Source organism: Anarrhichthys ocellatus, unplaced genomic scaffold (genome assembly GCF_004355925.1).
Source record: "Anarrhichthys ocellatus isolate YVR2014 unplaced genomic scaffold, GSC_Weel_1.0 scaffold44, whole genome shotgun sequence".
Lineage (NCBI taxonomy): Eukaryota > Metazoa > Chordata > Actinopteri > Perciformes > Anarhichadidae > Anarrhichthys > Anarrhichthys ocellatus.
This window is the reverse complement of record NW_022280074.1, coordinates 1,197,669-1,223,509: the sequence shown is the minus strand read 5'-3', so window position 1 is coordinate 1,223,509 and position 25,841 is coordinate 1,197,669. Positions and strand designations below refer to the sequence as shown.

The 25,841-nt window shown below is 41.8% G+C and overlaps 1 protein-coding gene across 3 annotated transcripts in view; it reads right to left on the bottom strand.

Moving 5' to 3' along the window:
- Positions 1-1,070: 1,070 nt before the first annotated feature.
- Positions 1,071-25,841, bottom strand: part of spen (spen family transcriptional repressor) — a 35,280-nt gene continuing 10,509 nt past the window's right edge. For 2 of the 3 annotated variants that reach the window (XM_031868737.1, XM_031868735.1), the window contains exons 2-15: positions 24,298-24,618; positions 17,160-17,774; positions 13,837-13,994; positions 13,445-13,645; positions 13,201-13,352; positions 12,955-13,080; positions 12,669-12,782; positions 12,473-12,586; positions 12,261-12,361; positions 4,322-12,146; positions 3,843-4,187; positions 3,541-3,735; positions 3,194-3,370; positions 1,071-3,081 (exon numbers count right to left, since the gene is read on the bottom strand). In XM_031868737.1, coding sequence (XP_031724597.1) covers positions 2,950-3,081; positions 3,194-3,370; positions 3,541-3,735; positions 3,843-4,187; positions 4,322-12,146; positions 12,261-12,361; positions 12,473-12,586; positions 12,669-12,782; positions 12,955-13,080; positions 13,201-13,352; positions 13,445-13,645; positions 13,837-13,994; positions 17,160-17,774; positions 24,298-24,497 — 10,455 coding nt within the window. In that variant the 5' untranslated portion in view covers positions 24,498-24,618 and the 3' untranslated portion in view covers positions 1,071-2,949. The remainder of the gene's footprint in view (positions 3,082-3,193; positions 3,371-3,540; positions 3,736-3,842; positions 4,188-4,321; positions 12,147-12,260; positions 12,362-12,472; positions 12,587-12,668; positions 12,783-12,954; positions 13,081-13,200; positions 13,353-13,444; positions 13,646-13,836; positions 13,995-17,159; positions 17,775-24,297; positions 24,619-25,841) is intronic. The other variant, XM_031868736.1, reaches the window with a different exon arrangement.

Sequence of the window (25,841 nt, the reverse complement as noted above, 5' to 3'; positions counted from 1 at the left end):
CCGCTGGGGAATCTGTCGGCTAGTCTACTCTTGAATTTGACTGGTGCAGCCGGAAACCCTCATGTTTAAGCCATGGTTTTTTAAATTCCCGAAACCAAGGAGCTGTTTGCCTCAGGGTTGAGTCCATAACTGCAGCGTTGATAGCCATGGTGCTCATTCATCTTGCTTCATAGCCATTTGAATACCGCTAAAAAGATGTGCAGCAACAACATTTTTATTATGTGTCACTGACGTTCAAGTTTTGGCATTTAATAAATATTGACAGCGCTTGATCCTGAATGCTCATATTTTCCTTTCTGCACACCTGTTACTCTAATATGTAGATGTAATATACAGATTTTTAATGTTAATTCTGTTATTATTGAATATAAGAGTTAAGAGTGAATTGAGTATGCATTCAATACGCATGAGACAGCAAACCCATGCATCGTAATACTTTAAGTAGGGTATTCCCTGACCAACACAGACATGTTTAGCCATAAAAGATCCTCCACAACTCCCCCTGTAGCAGACCAGAATTAAAACAATGTCTTGCTGAATGCAAAAAAAATAACAAAGTCTACAAAGTCAATCAAAGACTATCGTTTTACCTGCGTAGTTATTTTTAAAGTCTAAGGAAAGGTTCTTTGCTTCAAAGGGTGCACATTTACCTTTGACACGATCACATTTGAAGATACTGAGCTCCAGGGAATAAGCAGTCGTATCAAGATGAAGGCAGAGCCCACATTTCAAAGAACAAATCATATTCACGGTGAATTGACATGACAATTGACTTGTGTCGCAGCGATGTAGTTAGGCAAATACTGACATCTTCTGCCTGCCAAATGGACTGCAGCACTGATTCTGATGAGCAATGATATTTCTTTTTTTAATTTAAACTGTTGCAAAACTTGAGGCTTGCAGACAATGAACAGATTAACTTTAAGATTTGAGATTACAGCGATGCAAGTCTTCTTTCTTAGACAATCTAACCACAATCAAGATTCTGGATAAATCTTTCTTTACCAGTCAGTGCTTCAAGATAACTTCAGTTTCAAGTCACAAAAACACAAACCAAGAGTGACAGACCATTTCATGATCTTCATAAGTAAGTTAAACAACCATTTATTTTACAGTTTAAAATGTCCTCATGGAGGAACAGCAAAATACACTCAAAATGAAGATTGATCAAAAGACAGTTTTCATACTAATCACCGTTTTAAGATTTTTTTTTTTTTGTATTTTCATCTCATTTGTTTATCAAAAATTATAAGTGCCTTCAACATAACCATGAGAGTATTCAGCTTGCAGTCATAGAAATATTTACAACACAAAACTGACAAGCACGGTTTTACTTTCAGCATCGGTTTCACCTCATCTCCCGTCTCTTTCAGACTGCTTTGTTTTGTTGCACAAAACAAACATAAAGACCCTGAAGACAGACAATTATGAAGGGGGAAAAATACACAAGAGCACAGATTAAGGACATTAGTATTTACAGCTTGGCTCAACAGTTAAGGGGAGGGATGGAAACAGATGATCAACACATCCAATAGCGGCATGATATCAAGTTTAAGTCACATTCTTTACTTATGATTTCTGTTTACCCTTTAAGATTTGAAAATAAAGCATGCTATAGCACATCTGTTATGAAGTCATGGCTTATATGACCTCGGGATTCAGTTCTTAATATGTGAGAGGATGATTTTCAGACAGGAGGGGGCAGTAAAGGACCATATCAGGGAGACGGAGAACAGGAATAGAACAGAAATGCAACCCCTACAATACAATGGTTCCTTCAAAATGAGGATACAACTTCATAATGTAAAAGCACTGTAATAACAGAGTTGGTTGATGAACAATACCAAAAAAAAGGAATCAAGTCTACCGTCAGAGTGGCAAAATACAAAGTCACATATGAAAATAGGTTCTGATCAATTTTTGTTTTAGATACATTGCGTGTGCAGAGCGTTTGCAAAAGACATTTTGGCACAGAATCAATTTTTAAAAATATTTTTTCTTGAATATCACTACTGGATCATGTACAGATCCTTCCCACCATTCCCATTCTTGCCCCTGCCCAAAGGGAAAAAAATAGAAAGAAAACAAAATTAAACGTTTGATGATCAGTCTTGTAAAATAATTCACTTGGTCTCTCCACATTGCTTCAGTCTTTAAATATTTATAATATGTACAGTTTCACAATTGTCCACAATACCCTTAGGCTTAAAGAAGATGCAAACAAAAATAAACAAATAAAATATTCTTTATATTGTCCCCTGTTGAGGCATTGAGTGCAACTGTACAACTCTAAACGTCCCCTCTCGAGTTCCTGGGGTAGGGAACACTTCGGGATGGAGAGTCGAGTCCGGAAATGGTGTAGAAGTTGGCTGATGGTGAAGGAGCAAAAGCAGTATGATTGATCAGGCTGAAATGATCCGTGATCATTTTCCAGGCAATGATTTTCTTTCATCTTGCACAAGCATGGCTGATCACTAGTGTAATTCCATAACATGTATCCTTTTATACTCAAATCTGTACAGAGTTCACAATTTTTTCCTTAACATAGTGCAATGACTTCCCATATTGTTTGTCTTTAAAAAAATTATCACAATCACTTTTATGAAGGTAAAAAATATCCCACAGGAAGGCCTCAATCCATAGCTTTATAGGTGCTATGAATTAGGAAAGGCTGCACAACACCTCCAAAAATGGCAAAAATGAAATGATAAACCAGAAATGATCATCGAAAATCCTGTTCGACCCTTCAGATCCTTCTCTGTAGAGGTATAGTTTTTGGAATTCGATGTCATTGAGGGACTTAAGGACTTGGTGGAGAATTGGTGAGTGCATGCTAAATTAAATTCGATTTAAAGTCAAACTCATAAAAATATGAGGCAATTCCAGTTTACAAAACTGGACAATTCCATAGGGGCTGGTGTTGGCTTTGTTCAGCAAAAATGAAGGTAATTAAACAGAGGCAATGACAATCATGAGGTGAGGGGAAATGCTGGAGATGCTGTTGAGAAGGTCCGGGGCGAGGCGCGAAAGGTGGCTCTCCGAGAATTCGCACGGCGGGAAAATCTGCACCACATAAGCTGGCTGCGAATCAAAAAATTAAAATAACAAGATGAGACATGACCTTGAGGAGTTTGAAACACAGGCACAATTTAAAAAGAGAGGTAAAGTAGAAAAAGTTTCGATGACTACAGACCTGATTAGAGCCAGGGTTGGGCACATTGATAATGCCAGCTGCCTGTTTGGCTTGCAGGTAGGTGATGAAGCCACTTTTCAAGGCTTGAGTTTGCCCAAGGACATCTTCTTGGTCTCGACCACAGGGTAGAGCCAGTAGCAAACAGTAGTCATTGTCCACCTGCCATGAATGATAAGCCTTTTTCATAAATGTAAACATAAAAGCACATCCCACAGGGTGTTAATCAGGTTATTGGCGGAAAATCCATGAATTTGCAATACATCTCTATTTAATCAATCTTGTTAAATAAATTCATCCAAAATTTAGCACCCAACATTTCAGAGGGAGTAAAAACTAAAAATACTCACAGTCATTCTGCGTGCCACACTGTCCAATTGGGAAGCCTCAAGCCTCATCCTCTGGACAATACGTAGTAGAGGACCTCCCTCTGTGGGCGGCAGGGAGCGCTGGGCCAAGATGGTGTTGCCAGAAACAAAGTGCAACTGGACGGCAGCCTGGTCGTTCTTCAGTGCCAACAGGCCTTGCCATACAATAGGATATTTCTGTACAACAAAAACAGAAAATGGGTTTTAAACCTATTTCCTCTTCGGTATAGTCTTGAAAACATATTCCATATATGATGACATTGCTGGTCAATCTGTCTTCCTACCGTCATAAGCTGCACCATGTCAACGGAACGATGTCCCGAATGTTCCAAGTTAGCATCAGGCCGTAGATTTAGAGAACTTGATGGGGGTACTGCTGGCATAGGTGTTGGCAGGAAGGCTGTAGGGCCTTTCTGTAGAGATAGATCTGGCTTATGAGTAAGACTCATAGGGGACGTCATGGGAGACTGGTATGAGGGGGAAACTGAATCCCGCGATATTCGGGAAATGTGCGAGAGGTCCGTAGAGGTAGCAAGGCGGAGATGGGAACTCTCAGGTTTGGAACCACTTCCTCCCACATGTGACTGAGACATTTTACCCCTGTGACCCAGCTCAGGCTCCGGGAGAACCTGATTGGGGACATACCAAATAAAAAGAGTAATGCATATTTTGTAAGTGCATATGAATATGATCTATGAAATACAATTATTATAAAATGCTGAAATATTTGCAAAATGTAAATAACAAAAGCATATCAAGTGACCTGTGAAGATGTAATGCCTTGGTTAGCCAGGTTGTGTCCCGATGAAGGATGTCCTGGAAACTGGGACGGAAAGCCTCGCATGTCACGATATACTGGAAAGGAGCCCGCACCTCCTGGATGCATCAGCTGAACCCCATGTGAGTGAGGAGACACCAGGACAGGAGAAGATGCATGGACTCCCCTGATTCTACTTTCGTTGCAGGGGGGATGTATCATCTTTCCTTCTAGTTGTTTGAGAGATTCTTTTGCAGAAAGGTCAATGGTCTTTCCCACTATAGGACTCTTTGAAGGCCCAGAGATATTGCTTGAAGACGTTCCAGTCTCTGAGGTGCGTGACTGTCTTGCCTCAACAGCGACCTGCTCTCCCAGTTGCTGGTGCATGAGGATGCGCTGGTGCATGTCTCTGTACTGGTCCATGCGTATATTTGGGTGGAGTCCTCGGTGATCACTGTGAATCATCATTACATCTGATTGGAGCTGGGGCACAGACGGTCTACTAAGGGCTTGGTTAAAGTGTCTGGGGTCTTCTTCACTTACACTGCTGCCACCGCTACCCGCTACTGAACCCTTGGGACTTGAATGGGACTGCAGTACCAAATCTCGGATGACATTAGGCTGAGGCGTGTTTGAGCGCTGTGGAGGCCCTGGGTGGGAAGAAGACAGGGAGTCACCTCGCCTGCCATAAGTTATCGCAGACATTGGTGAGGTGTTCATTCTGGCTTCATGAGCCATTGCCTGAGTGACACTGTGAGGTTGAATTATAACGGAGGACTGTTCCAGGTGCGGGTGATGCATACTAGAATGATATGTGGAAATTGGTGGTATGCCGTGACCTAGAACGACAGAAGTGCCTCGAGGAGAACTGCTTGGGGGACAGGCTTTGACAAAGTGTGAAGGGGAGTGAACGGCTGTTCGTGGGGAATGGGGTTCTTGCTTTAGGTGTAGAGCTGACCGATCAGTTGGTATGCTAGGGCTGGGGCTCATGCGGGTTCCAGATAGTGATGGGTGGTGTGGACTCATGACTGGGCTAAGGTTAGACTGCTGAACAGCTTTCCCAATGTCCATCTTTTTGGGTAGAGGTTCAGACCCCAGTCCTCTCTTGCCATGCTGCTGCTGAATCACAGCTTGGTTGTACATCAAGACTTGAGGAGAACTAACTGGCTGTTGGTACATCTTTACAACGCCACCCTGGGACGCTGTGTGATACGGGGCATCAGATTTGTCACACCCAATACCCTCCTGCTTCATACTGGATATGACAGGTTGAGAGTTATAAGAATGGCCTGTCAAGAGAACCCCTGTGTGCCCATAAGATGTGGAAGTTGGGGTTACTTTTGGGGTAGGGGACTGGGATGATGTGATGAGTGGGTCTTGCTTTATTGAAGATTTGGAGACAGATTGCTGAAATTCTATATCACCAGCACTCGCTTGAGGGATTTGACTAATTTTGGCTCTCATCCTATGAGGTCCATCGGTTTTCTGACCAGAATAACTCAAAACAACAACACCCTCTGATGTATTGACCCTTAGGCCAGAACTGGTGCCTGTACTGTAGGGAGTGGTCTCAACAACAGAGCGCGCTCTAGTCGCATCTTCTACAATATCCATGCCATGGTAGCGATTATTCTCATTAGAGTTTGATCTAAATTTTTGCTTGGGAATAGACAGGCCAATGCTGCGGTTGCTTAGAGAAATTCGTGGAGTTTCCTCTGTATCATAAGGCATTGGAATTCGACTTATTACTGAGGTAGCAGGAGAAATAACTGTATGCTGGATCTTCTCTCCACAGTTCTGTTGGGACTCTGTCAGTGGAAAGGGTTTGTGGTGTATGGGCTGGGGAGATAAAGGTGCTCTCTCTTCAGGGTGTAACTGTCTTGAACCCAAAATATCAGAGGGATTTTCATTCTCTGACATCAGTGAAGGATCTGACAGTACAGAGGTCACCATAGTGGTAGGTATAGAATTGCTGTTTGAAGCAGAAACATATTTAGGTTCCATTAGGATTTTTCTTAAGGTACTAGAACTAGGGTCAATATCCGAGGCCTTTGTATCAGGAGGCATTGGGGGATTTGTTGAAGGGGTTGCAAGTGCAATTGATGCTGATGGAGAAGGAGTTACCACTGTAACTTGACACGAAGGAGCAACACAGATTCTACTTTCTTCAGTTCTAGGAGGCCAGTCTGGCGAAAGTGGAATTTTGGCAGGTCGCAGCAGAGGTACACTGAAGTGAGATACAGGTTTTGGGCGGGCAGGGGCAAGAGTAGGGGTAGATGGCTCCTCTGCTTGGGGACGCTTTTTACTACTTGATATGTTGCTTGTACCTGAATGAAAGGCAGATTCTTTGGGTACAGGCTGTTCAACTTCAGGCTGTTCTGCCTCTTTGGGCGTGTCTACAGTTATAGCACTTGTAACATCACGTCTACAAGTTGCAATGGCAGTGACCACAGAAGCTGCTGTAGTAGCCCCAGCTGTAACAGTGGCTGCTTTTGAATTGTTGGTTTCTGGGTCTTCTGGGATAGACTCTGGTAACTTGACTGGGGAGGGCTCTGGTTGTGAAACCTCTTCAGAAGTATTCCCTTTCTTATTAGCTGCACCTTTGCGACTTCTCGACTTCTTCAGGGTTTTGGCTCTAACTCGGCCTGTTTTCTTGGGTGTTTCAAGTAGAGGGGCATCCTCAGCTGCCTTAGGCTCTGCCATTAGCCCCTTTGGGGCAGGTGTCACAGGACCATCATCTGAGTCTGCAGCAAGAATATTGTTGATTACCATGTGTGTTTCCGGATCCATAATCTCATTGGAGGAGGAAGATGTCAATGATTCTGGGGTAGGGATAAGACCAGTGTAAGTAGGAGGAGCTGTGAAACTTTCTGCATCTGCACATGTTTCTTCAGCTGTAATGGAATCAATAGCGGCTGCAAGTTCAGTTTCACTTGCAGGATTAGCTCGCTTCTCCTCAACCTCAGCTTCTGGCTCCACTATGACAGGAGGCAATGTGGTAGGTTGCTCTGAAGGTGGTTCCTTAAATGGTCGAGGAAGTTGATCAACAGTAAGTTTGGCAATATTTTCAACTGCCTGCTCTAGTTCCATCTGCCGTGCTAAGAGAGCTGCCGGATCAGAAGGGAGTTCAGGCTCGGATAGGGTGTCTTCTTCATCCTGTGTGTCAAGTTCTTTTGATTCTTTTGGAAAGTCTATGATCTTTGTTTCCTCATTCTCTTTTACTACTATCTTGGATTGTGTAATGGTGGGCGCTTCAAATGAATCAAGCTCATCATCCCCTGAACGTAGTAAACCTTTTACATCATCAACGCTTACACGGATCTCTAGATTTTTTAAGCTGTGCGATTTATCTTCAGTGACCTGCTTGGTATTTCTTTTCAGCCTTGGTGTTTTCATTTTAACATTCTTTTCAGGCTGTTGTCTACTCTCAGAGGAGGTGGTGTCTACCTTTTCAATATCCCCATCAGTAGATTTCCTTCCACCAGAATCTTTTAACTCTTTTTCCTTTCTGTGCACTTGTGAGCTTTCGTTTTCCACCTTTTCTGATAACTTCACAAACAATTCAGAATCAGCTTTAGGATTAAGTTCAGACTCATCAAGACTTGCCAGATCAGCTTGTTCAGCTAGCACTGTAATGGTACCAGACTGTTTGTCTATTCTACCTCCTTTCTTGGTAACTGGAGCAGGTGATGTCAGTTGCGTTTGTTGCACTTTCTGGGTGCGGGGTGAACGCCATCCCTCAGAGGCTTTCACAACCTCTACAGTAGTGGAGGTGTCTTTGACCTCTGTGCCTTCTTCCATCATTTTCTGCTGATCCCCCTTAACTGGCGATGCATCGTCACCTCGTTTGACACCTCTTTTAGGTGGGCGTCCTCGCCTTGTATTGGTTTGTGGAATTGGAACATCTTGCTGTATTGGTTCTTTATCGGCAACACGTTTGCGCATGGTGCGTGCTGACTCAATCACCTCTTTACCAGCTTGGTCGTCTTCATGTAGTGTGGCATAGACCGATCTTACATTCCTGCGGCGTGTTCTGCCATGGATCAAACTAGACTCAAGGTTCTGCTCTGAATCTGATGCATGGATTGGTGACTTGGATGTGGCTTTGGACTCAGACACTTTTGGTACTTCTGCCCGAGGAGATGAGGCCCTTTTGAGTTTCTCTCTGTCAATCCGTTCACTCTTTCGTGTTGCAGGTTTCTCAGTGGCAACAATTTGAGAAGGTTGAGAAGTACGCAATACTGACAGTGGTTTTGCCCTTTTACTCTTGGGTTGTCTGCGATTTGGTAATGGTTTTATTTCAGCCTTTAGCTCTGGCATACATGCCTCACTATCTGTCTCAGTTGTCTGAGATTCCTCAGAGTGTTTTGTTTCCTGATTTTCTATTTTAGGTTCCGTCTTAATAATTACCGTTTTTTCTTCAATCTTTGGATAGTCAGAGTAAGTGAATTCTGCAGTCTCCCTCTCTAAACCCCTTAGGGAAGCACCAGGAATGGGGGGCTTATCTTCCACAAGAGGATTATGTTCCACTGCCAAACGATCTCCAATTTTTGTTTTGGGTTCTATCAACTCTGCTTTTGTTTCCATTTCATTTTCTGGCCCCAAAAGCACAACTGGAGAGGTTATGGTGAGCTTAGGAGCACCTGGTTTGAAGTCTTCCATAGGAAAAGAATGCGATGGAGATACCTCAGAAACTGGCTCTTCCTTTTCTTCTTTGACAAATGAAACAGGTTGATCTGAGGATGGAGTTAAAAATTCTTTTTCTGGTGAAGACATTTCTTTCGGCGAAAAAGCAAATGGAGAAACTAACATGGTTAATGGGGGGCTAGCTGATTTGTGATCAACCTTCAATACTGGCTCAGATTCCTTATCAGACAGCACATTGTCACTATTCTGTCCTTCATCCCTTTTAATCTCTACTACTACCGAATCATTCTCAGAATCAGGTGGAGAATGGTCTTTGTCCTTTTGTTGTTGAAGCTCCAAAAACCGACTATGGAAAAGCACTATGGGCTCTTGTGGCATGTCACCCACTCCAGATTCAGGCTGTGCCTCAGTAGCACCTGGCTTAGCAAAAGGCCTACCAACTCCAGTTTCTGAATCTTGGTCTTTACGTTCAAGATGCTGCAAACGGCGGGAGTCCTGTTCAAAGATTGAGCTGTGCAGGAAGCGAGAGGCAAACAGGTCTTGTCGTTCTTGGTCCTGTGGCTTAAGTTCCTCCTTTTTATCATGCAGCTTTTCAACAGAGTCAGTACGAATCTTTTTTTTTTTCATATACCAAGAAGGAATAGGTCGAGGTGCTAGCTCTACCTTGTCCTTATCTGAACAGCTGTGGGAGATTGGAAAACGTGAGGGGAGAAAGGACCAATTATCTTCCCTGGAGGAATACAGTGTCTTAGCTCTTTCAAGAAGTGCTTTGGTATCAGGAGTTATAGTTTTGTCTAATGCAAAAGAATAAAACTTATTCTTTTCCAATGAGCCTGAAAGCTTCAGGTCCGTCATCCTCTCATCACGTTCATTAAGGATAAAAGACAAGGAACTATTGGACTTGGGAGAGATGTGTTTGTTTTCTCCGTCCTCATCTGAATCAGACTGCACTTCTCCAGGTTCCAAATCTTGGCCAAGGCGTTTGTGGATGGTTTCACATTTTGCAATATCACTGGGGAAAGTCATATCCATTCTAAGTGAATCAGACTTTATCCTTCTTTCCCAGCAGTGCATCAATTCCTCATCACAGCCAAGCAAGGTTGTCTTAAGCTTTGGGAGCTCAGTGTCAGAAGAGTGAAAATGTGTCAGTCCCAAACTGTTTTTCAATGACTCCGTGTGTGAAAATTTCTCATCTGTTGTTGGAGATTTTCTGTCTTTGTTTATAACTGACACAGAAATCTGGGCAGTGTCATCTTCCTCATTTGCAGAAAAGTGACCATGTCCTATTGAGGATGTTATACTCTGATAAATGTCTTCATTCAACTTTTGGGAACTTGGAAAGTTGTGCTGTCTTTTTGCAGTCACTATTTCAAAGCCAAAATTCTCTACTTTCTTTCTTTTACTGGAAGACCATTCATCATTGACCATATCCTGAATTGATTTTGGAACATCATGCATGATATAATCCTTTCCGAAGTCATGAGTCTCAATACTTGCTGGGTTTTCAAACTTGACTAATTTATCAAGATTGCCATGGTCAGGTCGGAGCCATCTACTCTGTTCAATTTGTTTGGTGCAAATGTTTTGCTCAATGTGCACATTGTGTTCATCTCCGTCATTTGAGTCCCTGCATTTCCCTCTCCCTTGTTCGTTTTCAGACAAAACCTGTTTTTGTTCTTTTAATTCATCCAAATTAAAGCTGTCATCATCTAACATCTTTGTGAGACTGGAGCTGTTTTCACTTTTTGATCCTGCGAAATCCATTTTAAGGTAGGGAGAGTCCAACTGATCTGTAGAATCTTCAGGCAGCTCCCCTAGCCGTGACTGCTGCTCCAGAGAAAAGCCTACAGAGTTGATTTCACAGTCTCGTCCATCTTTAGGACTGTTAACTGAAACCATTCGGACACATTTATCCTTGTGGTGCTCCTTTTTATGCACCCCTTTTATCAAAAGATTTTTATCCAAGTCTGTCTCTTTAGCATTGTTCCATGGTTTGTGAAGTCCAGCTTTACCAACATCCTCCTCGCTAGTTCTCTTCTGTTTATCAGTTTTCCCAGAGTCTTCAAAACGCCTTTTCCTTGCAGCCAGACGGTCAATATCTACAGAAATACAACTGTCAAATCCCATATCAGATTTCCCATGTTTTTTGGATTTGACTTTAGCATCCTTGTCAATAACCTCCACTAAACTGTGCATATTTTTGTCTCTGGGCACCTTTACATGCTTAGAGATATCAGTTTTTGATGGTTCTGAGCAGAATGGAGGACTCCTTTGGTCAGCTGAAGGTGATGCCAATCTAGGACTGTCACTCCCACCCCTCGGTATTGGTTTTTCTTGGACAGATTGACCAATCAATTTTCCTTCTTTTTCTTTAACACGTGTTAATTGCACAACACAAGGCAGAAGATCTAACCTTCCTTTGCTCGAGCCTTCCTTTGGAATTTTACTGCTTTTACTTCGAAGGACTGACTCAGGGCTAGCATCTCGTTCAAGTTCAGGTTCCGTCTCACATGCTTGGATAATGGGTGACGCAACTTTTAGCTTCTTAAGCCTCTGCTTCTCACTTTTGTCTTTGTCCCCTCGATCTTTACGTCCGGCCCGCTTCTCTTTTTCAACCAAATTCCCTCTTTCAACTTCAAAGACTCGATCTATCTCAAGTTTGTCAGTTTTATTATACCTTTCAGTGCGTGCCTTTTCAAGTTTTTCAAATCTGGGTGGGGAGATTGAACTGCAGCTACCACTTCTTTCAGAAGATCGGCAACAAATACGACGATCCGAATCACTTGGTATCCTCTCAGAGAGCGAAGGAGATGCGGTAGGGCTGGCAGGACGACGAGAGGCAACGTGAGGCGGGCTTTGGCTACGCTCAATGGTCCTCCGCCCGTGATCACGTCCACGATCCGTTTCAAAGCGCTCCCTCTCTCGTTCACGTTCTCGTTGCAAATAGCTGTATTTGCGAATGTCCTGCTCATAAGGGTCAGCTCTGTATTCTCGATATTCACGGGGGTCTTCAAAGTATTGTGGATCATAGTAATCTCCCTGATATGGGTCCCATTCTGTATAGAACTCCCGACTTCTGGCAGGGTATTTGCGACGTGGATCTTCAGTAAATGTCCCTGGTGTTCGTACATTTTCGTAATACTGTCTTTCTGCTTGAAACTCATATTGAGGTCGTCGATCATCCCTAGAAATAAACCCAAAAACCAAGATATAATTTCCTCAAACTTTGGCATCCATAATGTTTAACACTAGATAGTATTAAGGCAAAATTATTATTCCTTAAGGAAACTACACAAACCTTCTTTCAGAGAGAATGTCATAAAAGTCTCGAATGTCCTGCCCAGATGCCTGCATTGAACGATAGAACGCCATCTGACTTTCCTGATTGGCAAAGTCCACCTGAAAAAAAAAAAAACAAGAGTAAGTTGCATTTCACAAGATGTCAGGCATTCAGAACACAAAAACATTACAGAGCAAAATTTGAGAGCAACGGTTTTTTTCCCCACTTACCTTGATTTTACTGCCCCCAATTTTCCATCCCTTTGTGTCTTTGACAGCAGCTTGTGCATATTCAATGTTGTTGTACAGGATAAGGGCCATTCCTTTCATTCTGTCAAATACAACCTGCGCAAAACAGAGGAAAATAGAGTCCCATGTTGCCAGAAAGTGAACAATGGGCAACTGTAAAGGTAAAAAACAGACTTACCTTGACAACATGTCCATAGCGGCAGAAATGACGAGTAAGAAACTGCTCAGTTGTGTTTGAAGCCAATCCATCCAACCAAACACACGTAGTAGGCATACTCTTTCCAAAGCCCAGCTGAAAAAGGAAGGATAAAATGAAAAGATTGCAAATATTTGATCCAACATCCAAAAACTTAAAGAACAGTTTACATAAATCATGCTCATAAATAATACTAGTATGGTTGGGAAAGACAATAATGTGGTAGTTAAGGCAAAATGTAAAATTAAATTAACGCAATAAATCTCACCTTCAATCTATTGTTACCAAGGTACTCTCCATCCATCTTCTTTATAGCCTTACAGACACTGGCAATGTCGCAGTATTGTAGAAAGGCATACTGTGGGGCTCCATTCACCTTCTTAATGTCAATGTCCTTTGCACAATAATGAAAAAAGAAAGAGGCTTTCATTAAGCATGGTCATCTCAAACTATGCAGCATGGTAACCACTGCCTATATAGAGATATTCCCAACTACTTCACAGCATTAACCTACCACTATTTCTCCAAAGCGTTGAAAGATGTTAAGCAGGTCATGGTAAGCGGTGGACTTCTCCAGGTTTCCAATAAATAATGTCCGTGTGGCCTTTGGATGAAACTCATCTATCCTCTCGTCCAAGGGCCGAAACTCGTTCTCACTTTCAGTCTCTGAAAAATACAGCAAGTGCCCATTCGAACCTGGTGCGTTTTGACGTTTCATGTTTGTTGCTGCAATATATAGTTAAAAGATCAGAACTTACCGGGGCCATTCCAGATGGTGACCTCAATTTGCATGCCGAAAAAAAGCTTCCCCTTTGATGCTCCGAGTGCTTTCTCTTGGTCCTCTTGCTGGCGGAAAAAGACAAGCCCGTAGCGCTCCTCTAAAGCGCCGTGGATTTGTACAGATGTGACTTTTCCATGTTTCTTAAATTCATGGAACAAACCATCCTTCAGGCTCGTATCTGTAGTAAACCAATCAAATGTTTTATTAAGAATGTTTATTGAAAAAGTAACATGTTATTAAATACTAAAGTATTGATTTTTCATAAAAAGGTGTCAATATTTGAGAGATAAACACAAATACAAATCACTATTATTTCTGCATGAAAAAGCTATTTGTAGTTGCGCACCGTAGAAGCACCTTATGACTAACCTGTAGAGCGCACAGGAAGATTTTGGACCTTGATACCAAAGCTTTTACGTGGTTCATCCTTGTCGAGGGAGGATAAAGGAAGTGCTGAGGGTGCTGGAACAGCAGCAGATTGCACTGAACGTGCCGGGGAGTCATCACTTGAACTACTGCTGGAATCACTGTAGCAAAAGAGAAACATGGACTTAAGATGTTGTTGCAAGCTTCACAGTCTGTCAGTTTCTGTAACTGGTTGTTGTCTTTGCCTTACTATTGATATATGTTGAAGTTATTGATATTTTTACCTCAATAAAATCATAAATTGCTATAATATTTATACTGTATATAGATTAATCCTTTTGCAGCAAGAACAGCAGTTAAAATGTCATTTTTGTGACTCAAAAGGTGACGAAATGTGTTTGTTTTGTTCAATCCGAGGTAAAGGAAGGAGGATTAGATTATATATAGTATTGAACAGGCAATAGTATGCACACGTTTCAAAATGTAATATATATAGTGATGCATTCGCATAATAGCTCATGCAATGCACTGTGAATGCGTCTTTCTACTGTTCAAAATCTCAGCTGAAGAGGAGAAAAACACCTTCTTTCTCCCCAATTTATCATCATCATCTGGTTATCAGTATAAAAAGATGGATTTGCACGTCAGTGTCAAATTCATGGCTGCCTTGGGCACCTTTTTACTCGAACAGTTCCCATGCCTGTCTCGGCTTTCAAAGCCCTCTGCTGTTTGTTTCCCTCTCACTTTCTCCTCCTGTGCTCAGACACTCCCGGAAGTGCTGCTGACGGAGGCTGGCCTGTGGGAGTGGGCAGGCAGCCAGCACTGGCCAGAAATTTCCAGTTCCAACTGGATCTCACGGAGGAGGGGTGGGGGGGCATCTCACACACACACACACACACACACACACACACACACACACACACAGGTAGGCAGCGGAAAAAAATATACCAGCCGTCTCCTGAAATTCCCCACAGAGCACTACCTCGTGAAACCACATGTGTCGCTACCCGCCACTTGGAGCTGTCGACTCTGCTTTTTGTGTCCAAAGGTGATGCGGTTATCCAGAAAATAAACAACTGGAGCGAGGGGGTGAAGTGCATTCATGTAGTGGAGTAAATCCCATGGAAAGACACTCTTATGTTTCTAAAACTGCAGATCTCACTTGAATTTGATTATCCCAGCCTTTTTTACTGCTCAACAAGAACCCAAATCAACTAATAAATAGCATTACATTCAAAAGAACCTGGACACAAATATGAACAAATGTAGCAAAACAAAAATAGCTCTGTTTTGAATTGAACATGGTAATTCAGCTGAGGCCAGATCCACTGGCATAACAAAATTAAGTTGAGCTCTACATGTCTGTCCACAGTTTGTGTGGACAGACATGTAGAGCTCAACTTAATCCAAAGTACAGCGGTAATAAACGCATTCAGATTGAATCCTAACAACCCAAAATGTGTGTCATTACAGCTGTTACATGCAGCAAAGGTCGTTTTCCAGGCTCTGACTCCTACCAGCAATCAATTACTCAGTCAACAACCTTGTAAAAGCAGATTTGTCATATGAAAGACTCACGAGTATAAAGTTCACTCATACAAAAAGGGAATAAAGAAATTTGCACACATAACAATGGTTGAAAGGTTCACAAATTTTGAATTGGAAATTCTATGCAATATGTGTCCCCTGCTGGGTGGAGCATAGTTCAAATGCTGGAAAACAGTAAACCATGAACGTGAAGTTCGGCCATGTTGTTGTGTAAGCTATTTTAAAATAATAAAAACGTATCCAGTGTCTGTTGAGGAAACAGACATGACATGGTTTTAGGAGATATGATATCTTGAAACGGTTAATGTTAGAAACCACAGCCTCTGCATTGAGGGAAGTTGAGCTACAAAGTGTTCTTGATACTCCCCGCTAACCAGTGGTAGAAATACAATGCACAAGCACGCCTTTGCTTGATTGCAACTCTGTTGCAGTGTTCAATACAGCCGATATACATGTGTTGGGGATATTGCATCGAGTCCTAAAAGATGGTATTACACAGAGATTACAGGAAAAACCCACTTCATTTACCCGTACAGAATACTCTCCTCTCCCTTCTCTGATGAAATACTCCACACCTAAATCCTCTCTCCCAGTCACACCACTGGCCAATCACAGTGAAATGAGACAGCGATAGCTCAGCAGAACTGAAAGCTTTACCTCAGAGCATCACGACATGAACACACATCCCCACAAAGACAGATGGAGCTTTATTTTCCATCAGGTAGTCGCTGATAGAAAAATAAAGACAATGATTTGGTGACTGCGTTTGTATAATTATATCGTAAACACACCATTTCAGCAATAATTGCTATGTATCTCACCTCGGACATGGTCACATAGTTTAGTAATTAATGCTACACAACAGGGTTTGCACTGCACTGTGTCTTAAGGCTACTTTAGCTAAAAAGAAAGCTACGATGAGCCTCCCTTATTAAAAAAAAAAAAAAAAAAAAAAAAAAAAAAGCAGAAAATCAAGTTATAACGGACCAGTCTGATGTGCGTAAAAAAACGGTATTGTTATACTGTAGCAGCCTGGTGTTTTCAGGCGGTTTAATGAAGGTAAGCGGCTGTACGTCACGGCACTGCCAATCTCTGCATCTTTATATTTTATAGGGCCAAACCAACCGATCAGATATTAGTCAACATGTCATTTCGATGTGTCATTTTTTGATTAGTTGATTGGACAAAGAAAAATTATTTTCAAAAATTGGGATGAAGCAAAGATAAACCCCCCCCGGGCCCATGCTTAGTACAGGCCTTGTTTGAGGAAAGACACAGACAGCCTATTATATGTTGATTTTGCCGAGTGATACAAAATGCATACCAGTGACATTGTTTTCATGATTTTCCTGCTTTGCAATGAAGTTTTTGGGTAAATGTGAGGAAAACTGGGAACGCTGAATTAAAATCATACCATGAAATATTTTATAATGTTTGTATCGTCGTATAAAAGCAAAGACACTTAATACCACCAGTGAATGTGAGACATTAATCCTACTTTAGTCTCATCAACAACTTATTTCCCATCCTGCTACCACTGTGACCTAGACTCGGGCAAAGAAAAAGATAGACGGTATTTCTCCTCTTTAGAATTTGTACTTGAACACGTACTGTTAGATTCTTTGAAATGAAGAATTACAACCATTTGAAGCAGCATTCAGAGCGCAGATTTCTCTCTTAAAGTACTCTGTGCTCTGTCCAGAACTTGTTTAAGACTGGGATGCACAAAAAGGTAAACAACAGCCACGCACAGGGGTAGAAACCTTGACGTCACTCACCTTCCACTCGTACTGCTGCTGGTACTGCTGACCGAGTCTGAACTGGAGGAGCGGCTGTGGGAGCCTGACCCACTGTGGGAGCGCGGAGGACGGGTAGCCTGACTCGCCAGTCTCTGAGGAGATGGATTTCGCGAGTGTGTCGAGTGCGGAGACCGGCTACGGCTGTGGCGGTACGAGCGCTCCCCGCGCCGACCCCTGTCCTCCCTGTAAAGGTCCCTGTGAACCACGCTGGCCAAAGTAAAGGGTTCCCTGGTACGAGACTCGTAGCGAGGCTCTGGTGTCTCAAAGCGACAAGGGCTCCTGCTGTGGGAGCGGAAGAAGCCGACCACGCTGGATGTAGATCCTCCGCTTCCTCCCGGCATGGCCCCTGCCGATCCTCCTGTTCCCGCGTTGCCAGCGACAGCGCTGACGATAGATCCACTGACTCCTGACGACACCGCTGGAACACTTCCGCTGGCGGCGCCGGACCCGCTCCCGGCTGTACTTGCAGTCCTCTCTCTTGCATCCCGGTAATAGTCTGTTTCATAGTGCCGCTGGCGTTCAAAACTGCTACCGGGACGCTCGTGGTGTCCATAGGCACTGTGATCGTACGCCCGATCCCGACTTTCGGCCGTCCTAACAAACCGGGAAGACAGAACATCACATTACCGTTACATTCAAGACAGCCGCTAGCATCAGACACTGGGCAAACAGAATCATCAGGTGTCTCTGGTGGGTTTTTACTTAATTAGACACATGGGAAGACAGGGCACTTAAGTGTTTGGAGAAGGGAAGTTTCTAAGCATCTAAAGAGATCTTTTCCAGCCTACACACTGAACTACAAGGGGATTCAATTGATGAACTGGTTGAGACAACCGAGCGTGTCTGAACTGCATATGGCTCGGAGATGAAATGTATCGGATCCTTCTGCCACAAAGAGGCTGTCGGGTCTTTCACGAATCAGCTTGGAGGTGTTCACACAACACTTGTACTGTTTGAAACTGCTTTTCTTTGAATGCAAGTCGATGGTTTATCAGTTCAAGCATCAAAGAGATATATAACTATACACTGCACACGCTATAATGAAAATACAATAAGCATAGGATGGCCGGAAGAGATTTGTTTTAGCAAAAGGCATGCATTCAGTGTTTAAAGGAATGGAAATCTGCAGATTTGAAAGTATAATTGCAGGATATACGACTTGCACAAAGATTTCTTTTAATAAAAAAATAACATGAGAGATTCATGCTTTTATAGATTGCTATGTCATTCTGGTCTTGTAACTATAACAAAAGCCACTTTCTGAGACATTTGATCATTTCTCTGAGAGTTTCTGTTGAAGGTTTTTGGATGAGACTCATGACGAGCCTTTTGGTTATAATGTTACACAATTTAACACCACTTGTTCTCCTGAAAAAAAAAAGGTCTTCAAATCATCTTTTACGAAGACGCATATTAGAAAGAGGTGCCATTAAGGACATTCTGCTCAGACCCGGACATCCTCGTTCTGAATAAAGCAATCACGAATTTAATTTGGTAATACGACTGCTGTGTCATTACAGCAGTCATATTACCAAACTCCCAGTAATGAGCAGGACAGGACAGCAATTATGACTGTTTGAATTCAGATGAAATTATAATCAGCAAATTAGCCGTGATGTTCCAACACGGGGCGGTTTGTGGTTTGATTCAACAACACTTACAAACCCTCTATGATTTATTCTTTTGTCCATTCCAAACAAGAGGATGGAAAAATATTAAGATTCAAGACGACACCGGATGTTAACGGTCAACCTCAACTGTCGAAATGGTAAAAACCTTCCCTGCAGTACATTTGAGATTTTAAATATACATAAACAATCTGAAAAAGTTACTTTCAAATCGTACAAAAATACTAATTCCAGATGTCGTGTTTTTACTATGCAACTATAAGAATAAATTGTTAATATTCTATTCCTATGTAATCATAGAAATCAAAGCTTTCTAAGTAGAAAATAATTATCTAACTTATGTAAACATGGTTGGTAAAACCAACCGACGTGCACAGCATCTTGTTAGACTAGTGTTTTAATGCCCATATGTGCATTATGTGACTGCAACGTCCTAGAAGGTAGTGAGGGCAACATTCCCCAATATGTCCTGCCAATGTCTACTTCCAACTTCAAACAAAGGAATAAAGTATTATAGAACTAGACAACATAACTAGAAATTAAGCTCATGATATCAGATGAGAAAGAAGGTAATCAAGCCAATTCCCTAAATGGGATTTGCACATTACCCTTGCTGATTATTTATAAAGGCATCCAAACCTTTTGGATCTTTGATTGATTTGGACCATCAGAGATGTTTTAATTACGTCTGTGAATAGATCCGTCTGTGCAAATGTTTTGCTTGCTGGGTTGCATGCTGCTTAACCGTCTATGCCAACAAAGAACGGTGAGCATAAATCAAAGACATGAAGAAACTTCTGAAACCGTTTATCTCCTTAAGGAGAAGTCAGCAGCAGCCTTTGGTGGTGAAAATGAGGCCACAATGCTTTTTGTTTTCAATCTCAAGCAAACATTTGTAATCAATTTTATAGCCTTCCTTGCGTTATGTTTTTCTTGTGCTACGACTTTGAAAGATATTTGAAAGATATTTCACTAGAAATACTACAAATTGTTTGGGATGGGGTGGGAGATGACCAGTTGATGGGGAAACGGGTCCCAGTCTGAGCTTTAATGTGGGTTATATGAGGGGCTAACAGGAGGCTGCTGCCATTTCTCTGAAGATAATATGGCACAAGCGTCTTCCTCTGCATCTCTGATGCCCTGTCATGTCCTGAAAGGCATTTTGGTAAATGATCCATAAGATGAGTTTCTTAAAATGCCCAACCTGACCTTTACAACTGACTGAGAATGTGTTACTCATATTCACAGGCTTTCCTTGAGAGGACTTTGATGGACTGCAATTTATCCGCTAAGCTGAACCCTTTGTAAAAAAAAAAAAAAAAAAAAAAAAAAAACACAATTTAGGTTTTTGTTTTAACCGTGCAAACATATAAGTCCACAGCGACTGCCAACGACTAGGGTAAGTGACAATAATTTAACAATACGTTGTGTGGATACTCTGTAAAACATTAACATAAATGTAACCTATAGACAAAGAACAACTTCAATGTATTAGCTCATAAATGGAAGTCATTCATTAAGTCTTTCCAACAAAAAGGCCTTTGCCAAGGGGCACGAGAACAAAAGAGTGCACGGGATGCACATAGTCTACTGGATGTTGAGGATAAATTGGTTGGATGAGCTAGCACTATGTCTGTATTTCACTGCACTATACATAAAGTACAGCGGGTCAGGGGCAAATTCTGTTTCATCTCATTTGATTTAATCATCCGTCTGCTGGATTCATGAATAACATCTATGGTATAACGATGTCTGCAGTGAAATTGATGGATTACCTTGACCCCTAGATGCTCCCGAAAATGCTAATTTGGTGGCGCAGGCTCACTGCTCAATAGATAGCCTTCAATTTCACTTTACACAAAACAGGCTCTACATTATTCATGGGGCTTAAAATAATTCAGTTGGACTTTTTTTTTTTTGGCAGATTTTCCATCAGTGTTTGATTATTAGTCTGCTCTGGTGCATGCTGAACACATCAACTGTTTTGGGATTACGGGAACAGCATAATTATATGGATGCATTCCAGCAGCATGCTAAAAAGGCATGTTATGTGGCGACTCGTGTGGGGGCCAATGCATGCATATCAATTCAACATTTCCAAAACTATTTATACGTAGTTCAATGTTAAACAGTGCAGCTGTGGAGCACCCTGTTGTCCTTGGAGGCTAAACCACAAACCACAGAGCCTTGGTTGGACTTCTATCACTATATATATATATATATATATATATAGTATTGCAAACTCAATGGAAAAATTGTTTATTAATCAAATAACCAAATAATTGGAAGAACTGGATTTTGGTTAATCCAGTGAATAAACTATGAATTAAGGTGATCCATCAAACTGAAGCAACCATCCTGTGAAGACAGCACTGCCATGAATCAGTCCTGTTTATTGATTTGGAATGTTCCCCTCAACAGTCCAATGCAATCAGAAATTAAAGAAGGCACAGATAGCACAGTATAAATGGAGAGAAATCTCTGACCATCGGGAAATTTCTACCATCGCACGGTACTTATTGTGTTATTGGCCAACCCTACATGGAGACGTTAAACTCCAGTCAGGGACTTTGGGTGGATGTAATCTCTATCTGCATATTTCCTGATGAGGACTGTGGCCAACTCACAAATAAGAGTGAAATTCTACAAAAAAATAATCTTAAATTTGTTATATTTCTCAGGAGTTTAAGAATCAAGTGTTGAATCTGCACCCTGTGACAGGTTATACCGCATCCATATTCTTCTCTTGTCCCAGAGAAAAGAAAGCTGAGGACATTTTAAAACTGCAGCTGCGAGGCGGGAACAAAAGATACTGGTGCTGGAACTAATGAATATTATCATTATTGATGAATATCATGATTATTATTTTTAATTAAATCAATCAATCAATCATTTAGTATATAAAGTGCATTTGTCCATGTTTTTCCCCCCCAGAACCTAAAGCCACATTTAAAAAAAAAAAAATTGTGTCCGACCACAAGCCCAGACTTCCAACTCGACATATTTAATTAGAAAATATACAACACAGAAAAGCAGAAAATTGTGCAAATGTTTGGAATTTTTGCTTGATAAAAAAAAAAACTTAGTCAATTATATCAAAAGAAATCTTTTGTTCCTTATTAATCAACTGACCATTTTCACCATATAAGATACTGACAAGTAAAAAATCCTAAACTGACATTGACAAAGCTTGAATTAGAAGCAATCTAAGAGGTTAATTTAAGAGTTATTTCATTCTGTCTCAAGACATTAGAAAATGTACACACCGCATGAATATATTTCTATTCTTTATTTGTTTAAATTGTATCCTTTTATCTTCTTTCTTAAAATACTTTTGGTTTTACTCCTATTCTTATTATTATTGTAATGCCCCGCCCCCACTTTCCACTGCACATATTGTAAATACAAGTATGTGACAAATCTTTGAATCTATTCAATCTTCCACAGCCCAGTGTTATATTATACTATATATATTCTTTTTTAAACCTTGAGTAACTGCTGGATCTGGGTCTATTTATCTGAGGAGGACGGGGGGGACAGGAGCTGAAGGTGGGGGTCAGGTCAGAGGAAGAGAAAAGGAAAACAATACAAGGTAAGGTTAAGATTTCGGCATATAGACACACAGGCAGGAGTAGCAGTCTATGTGCCGGATACTTCGGTTAGTGGGGAAAATGGAGAGAGACGGGTTCAAACTAGGGGGTTAGAGAGGACAGCTAAAATACACAGGGCAGGACATACCAACCTTTTGAGAGAGTGGTAACTTGACCTATTATTCCAAATACAATCTAGGGAGATAGAACTGTGTGAGCAGAAAAAATGGGCAAAAATGTTGAGTGGAGAGGGAAAAAATATAAAGCTAAATCGTTGACATTAGAAAATGTAATCCTCATCTTCAGGGCAAGGGTCCTCTTGTACTTAGACGAGTGTCCGTTTTAATTAAAACGATGAAACAAAGTTGGCCTTGTACGGATCCAGGGAAGGATGTTTCGTATGCTGGAAAATGTCAATTTGAGTCCACATATCCATCCAAACGCAGGGGGGAAATGAGTCCGGTGAAATTAATACACGATATCCATAAGTCCCTCTTCAGAAAGTAGAGCGCAACTGATTCCCCAACAGCAATGATGGAAAAAAATGAAGTCTTGCATCTTCAATTTGTGAAGTCCTGGGCGTTCCATGTTGGTCACACGGTGCCCAGTAGTAAAGTCGTCAAATTCCTTTCGCAGAGGGAGGGAAATCTGCCCGTGACAGATTAAGAATACAGAACATGTCTCTTAATGGTAATCCAGATTCTTGTTCGTAGCAGCACCGTATTCATTCCCAGGGTGGAAGAACATTCATACCAGTTCTGAAGCTCATGGGTGTTCATGTCTGTTGTCTGTCTCCTTTGCTGTCCAAACCGAAGCCGAGTCGATGGGAAATGCAGTTCATTGGTGCAGCTTTGTTCACCGATTCTGTGTGCGTTTGTATCCATGTTTAAATTATAGTTCCACGTTCAGGAAAGGAGCCGGTAATCCACAGACGTGAGGTAGGTTATCTCCAGCTGCTACTTTTCAGTCTCAATTTCCAGCGTTCGTCTTTGAATTGTACGATCCAAACTTAGTCCGTGTTGGTCCTCATTAAATCTGGAAGTCTCAGTCGTCAAAAGGTAAAAATAATCTCCACAAAAATGAGGCAAGAAAAAAAAAAAAAAAAAAAGAAAAAAGTAATTTGCTCACTGTTTATGTTGTCTGTACTTGGTTGAGATCACCAGTAGAGGTCTCCCAGCACTCAAATTGTAATGCCCTGATTTTAGATATGATCCCAAATAAAACAAAAAAAAACAAAAGAACCAAGAAAGCAACCCATACCTTTAGCATGATAGCTTATCCTTAAGGTGTGTGGCCAGCGTTAATCCAACAGAGAGGGATAAATATCCTGTGTAGGTTATCCTGTGTAGGTGACTCCAGCCCGCAAGAGAAGTGAACACCTCCGTGAGGTGTGCACGATAATCGAAAACCAAATTAGACTAATCCAAACAATGGTGTTTTGTTTTTTGTTTTTTTACATATAATGTGTGCTCTTGGTTGTTTTGTTACATGAGGAAAAAGAGTGACATTAATCCACCGAGCAGGGCGCGTAACTCCAGATTAGGGGAATCCCAGGGATGGCTGCTGGACCACTCTCTCTCTTCCCCCCCTGCCCCTCCCCCAGCAATCTCCAATAATCCTGGGAAATTTTACGAAATCCAATCTTTGCATCATATTTTCCACAAACAGAGATGTTTTAAGATCACAAAGATAATCCCCAACAGAATAAACTATTGCTTTAAGGATACACTTGTGTATAATCATGCTTTCATCGCTTATGGAATATATCCCGGTCTACCTGAGAACGCCCCCCACCTCCACCCCAAACAAGTAAATGAATAGATGGTGGGAAGATGCTTGGCGGTAAGGTGTAAGAAACCACGGTTTCCCCCCGTCTTCAGAGAAACTTTGTCCACTTACCCGTCTAGTCTGCGTTCATAGCGTCCATCTCTGCTGTGGAGCGACGCGGGGGGCCCATACACGGTCCCCCCTGCCGCCCTTGTGAACCCTGATACATCCCGGGCACGAGAGCCTAAGGACAGACTATCGTCCAGCCCTCTGGCTGCAGTAGGAATTGTGCCTGGTTCATTGTAATCAGTGCGCAAGTCTCTGTCCCCCATCTTGTTGATAGCATTATGAGCCTTCTGAGCACTCTTAATGTCCACAAAATCCACAAAGGCTGCGACTCCACCTTCTGAACCCCGCTTGGGCAGGACCTTGACACTCTCCACACGTCCATATCTGAGGAGAAAACAATGGAAACAATGGAGGTGATCACTCGCTTTTGAACTGCAATTATGGGGTATTAGTGTTTATGAATTTCTAAACAGTGCTCAGTTTTAATTAACAGCAAAAATTATGCAGTTTCCTAAACGATGACACCTTCTTTTTTTATTTTATACTGAATTCAATTATGTCAAAGAGAGAGAGAGAGAGAGAGAGAGAGAGAGAGAGAGAGAGAGAGTGTGTGTGTGTGTGTGTGTCTGGGGGGGTGGGAGGTATGGTCGCTTTGCTTCCCTTATGTTCTGCTCCGTGGTACTTTCTTTCAAGGCAACAGTAACCCAGCAACTGGCACATTGCACGTTAGCAAATGTATATATTCTCTGACATTGGCATGTTGTCCAGGAGGAGGGGGGGGGGGTGCTCATAATATAATAGCTACTGGAAAGCGCACGGATGAGGTTTGGGCTGAACAAAAAGGAGAGACGTGACATTTACCGATTTGCTTTGTGTGGGTTTAAAAAATTCAATTCAAATGCAAAATGCATTATGCATGTCTATATAGCTTCTTCTGTTGCATTATTAGCAAAGTACTTTTGGTTCAATTCTACATTTATAACATTATTCCACCTTTTTTTCACCCCCAACTTAACAAAAAATACAAAAATAAGGTATATTGTTTTATTGTTGCTGTTTTTATTATTGTAATAATAAACATTATTATTAATATAAACTGATGGGAAGTGTATTACATCAAACGTGCAAGCCCAGTCTGGGGTTACAAAGCCTGCTATCATCTTTGTGCGTTGACCCCCCCCCCCACCGAAGAAATTGTATTCTCCGACAGACAGACAGTAGGGCGCCCATAAATTTATTGGCATGCCAGTTCCCAACATTGAACAGCCTCCGACGCCATTTTAGAAAAGCTGTTCACACTGCTTACTCATTCTGCCGTCCCCCATCTTCAATGACTTCTATCACACACTGGGCTGTCATGCACCTGCACACTCCGACTACCTCTGGGTTAACGCTGGAGCTGAGGCAGCGTGCTGAAAGCGACTCGCAGATTCAGTTCCCCCGCCGCCCCCCATCCGCTATTGCAATAACATGCTGCCAGTCACCATCCCCCCCAAAAAACATAACGCTACGCACATCATAGCATGGGATATATATATATATATATATACACATATATATACACACATGTATACACACATGTATACACATACATATACATATACACA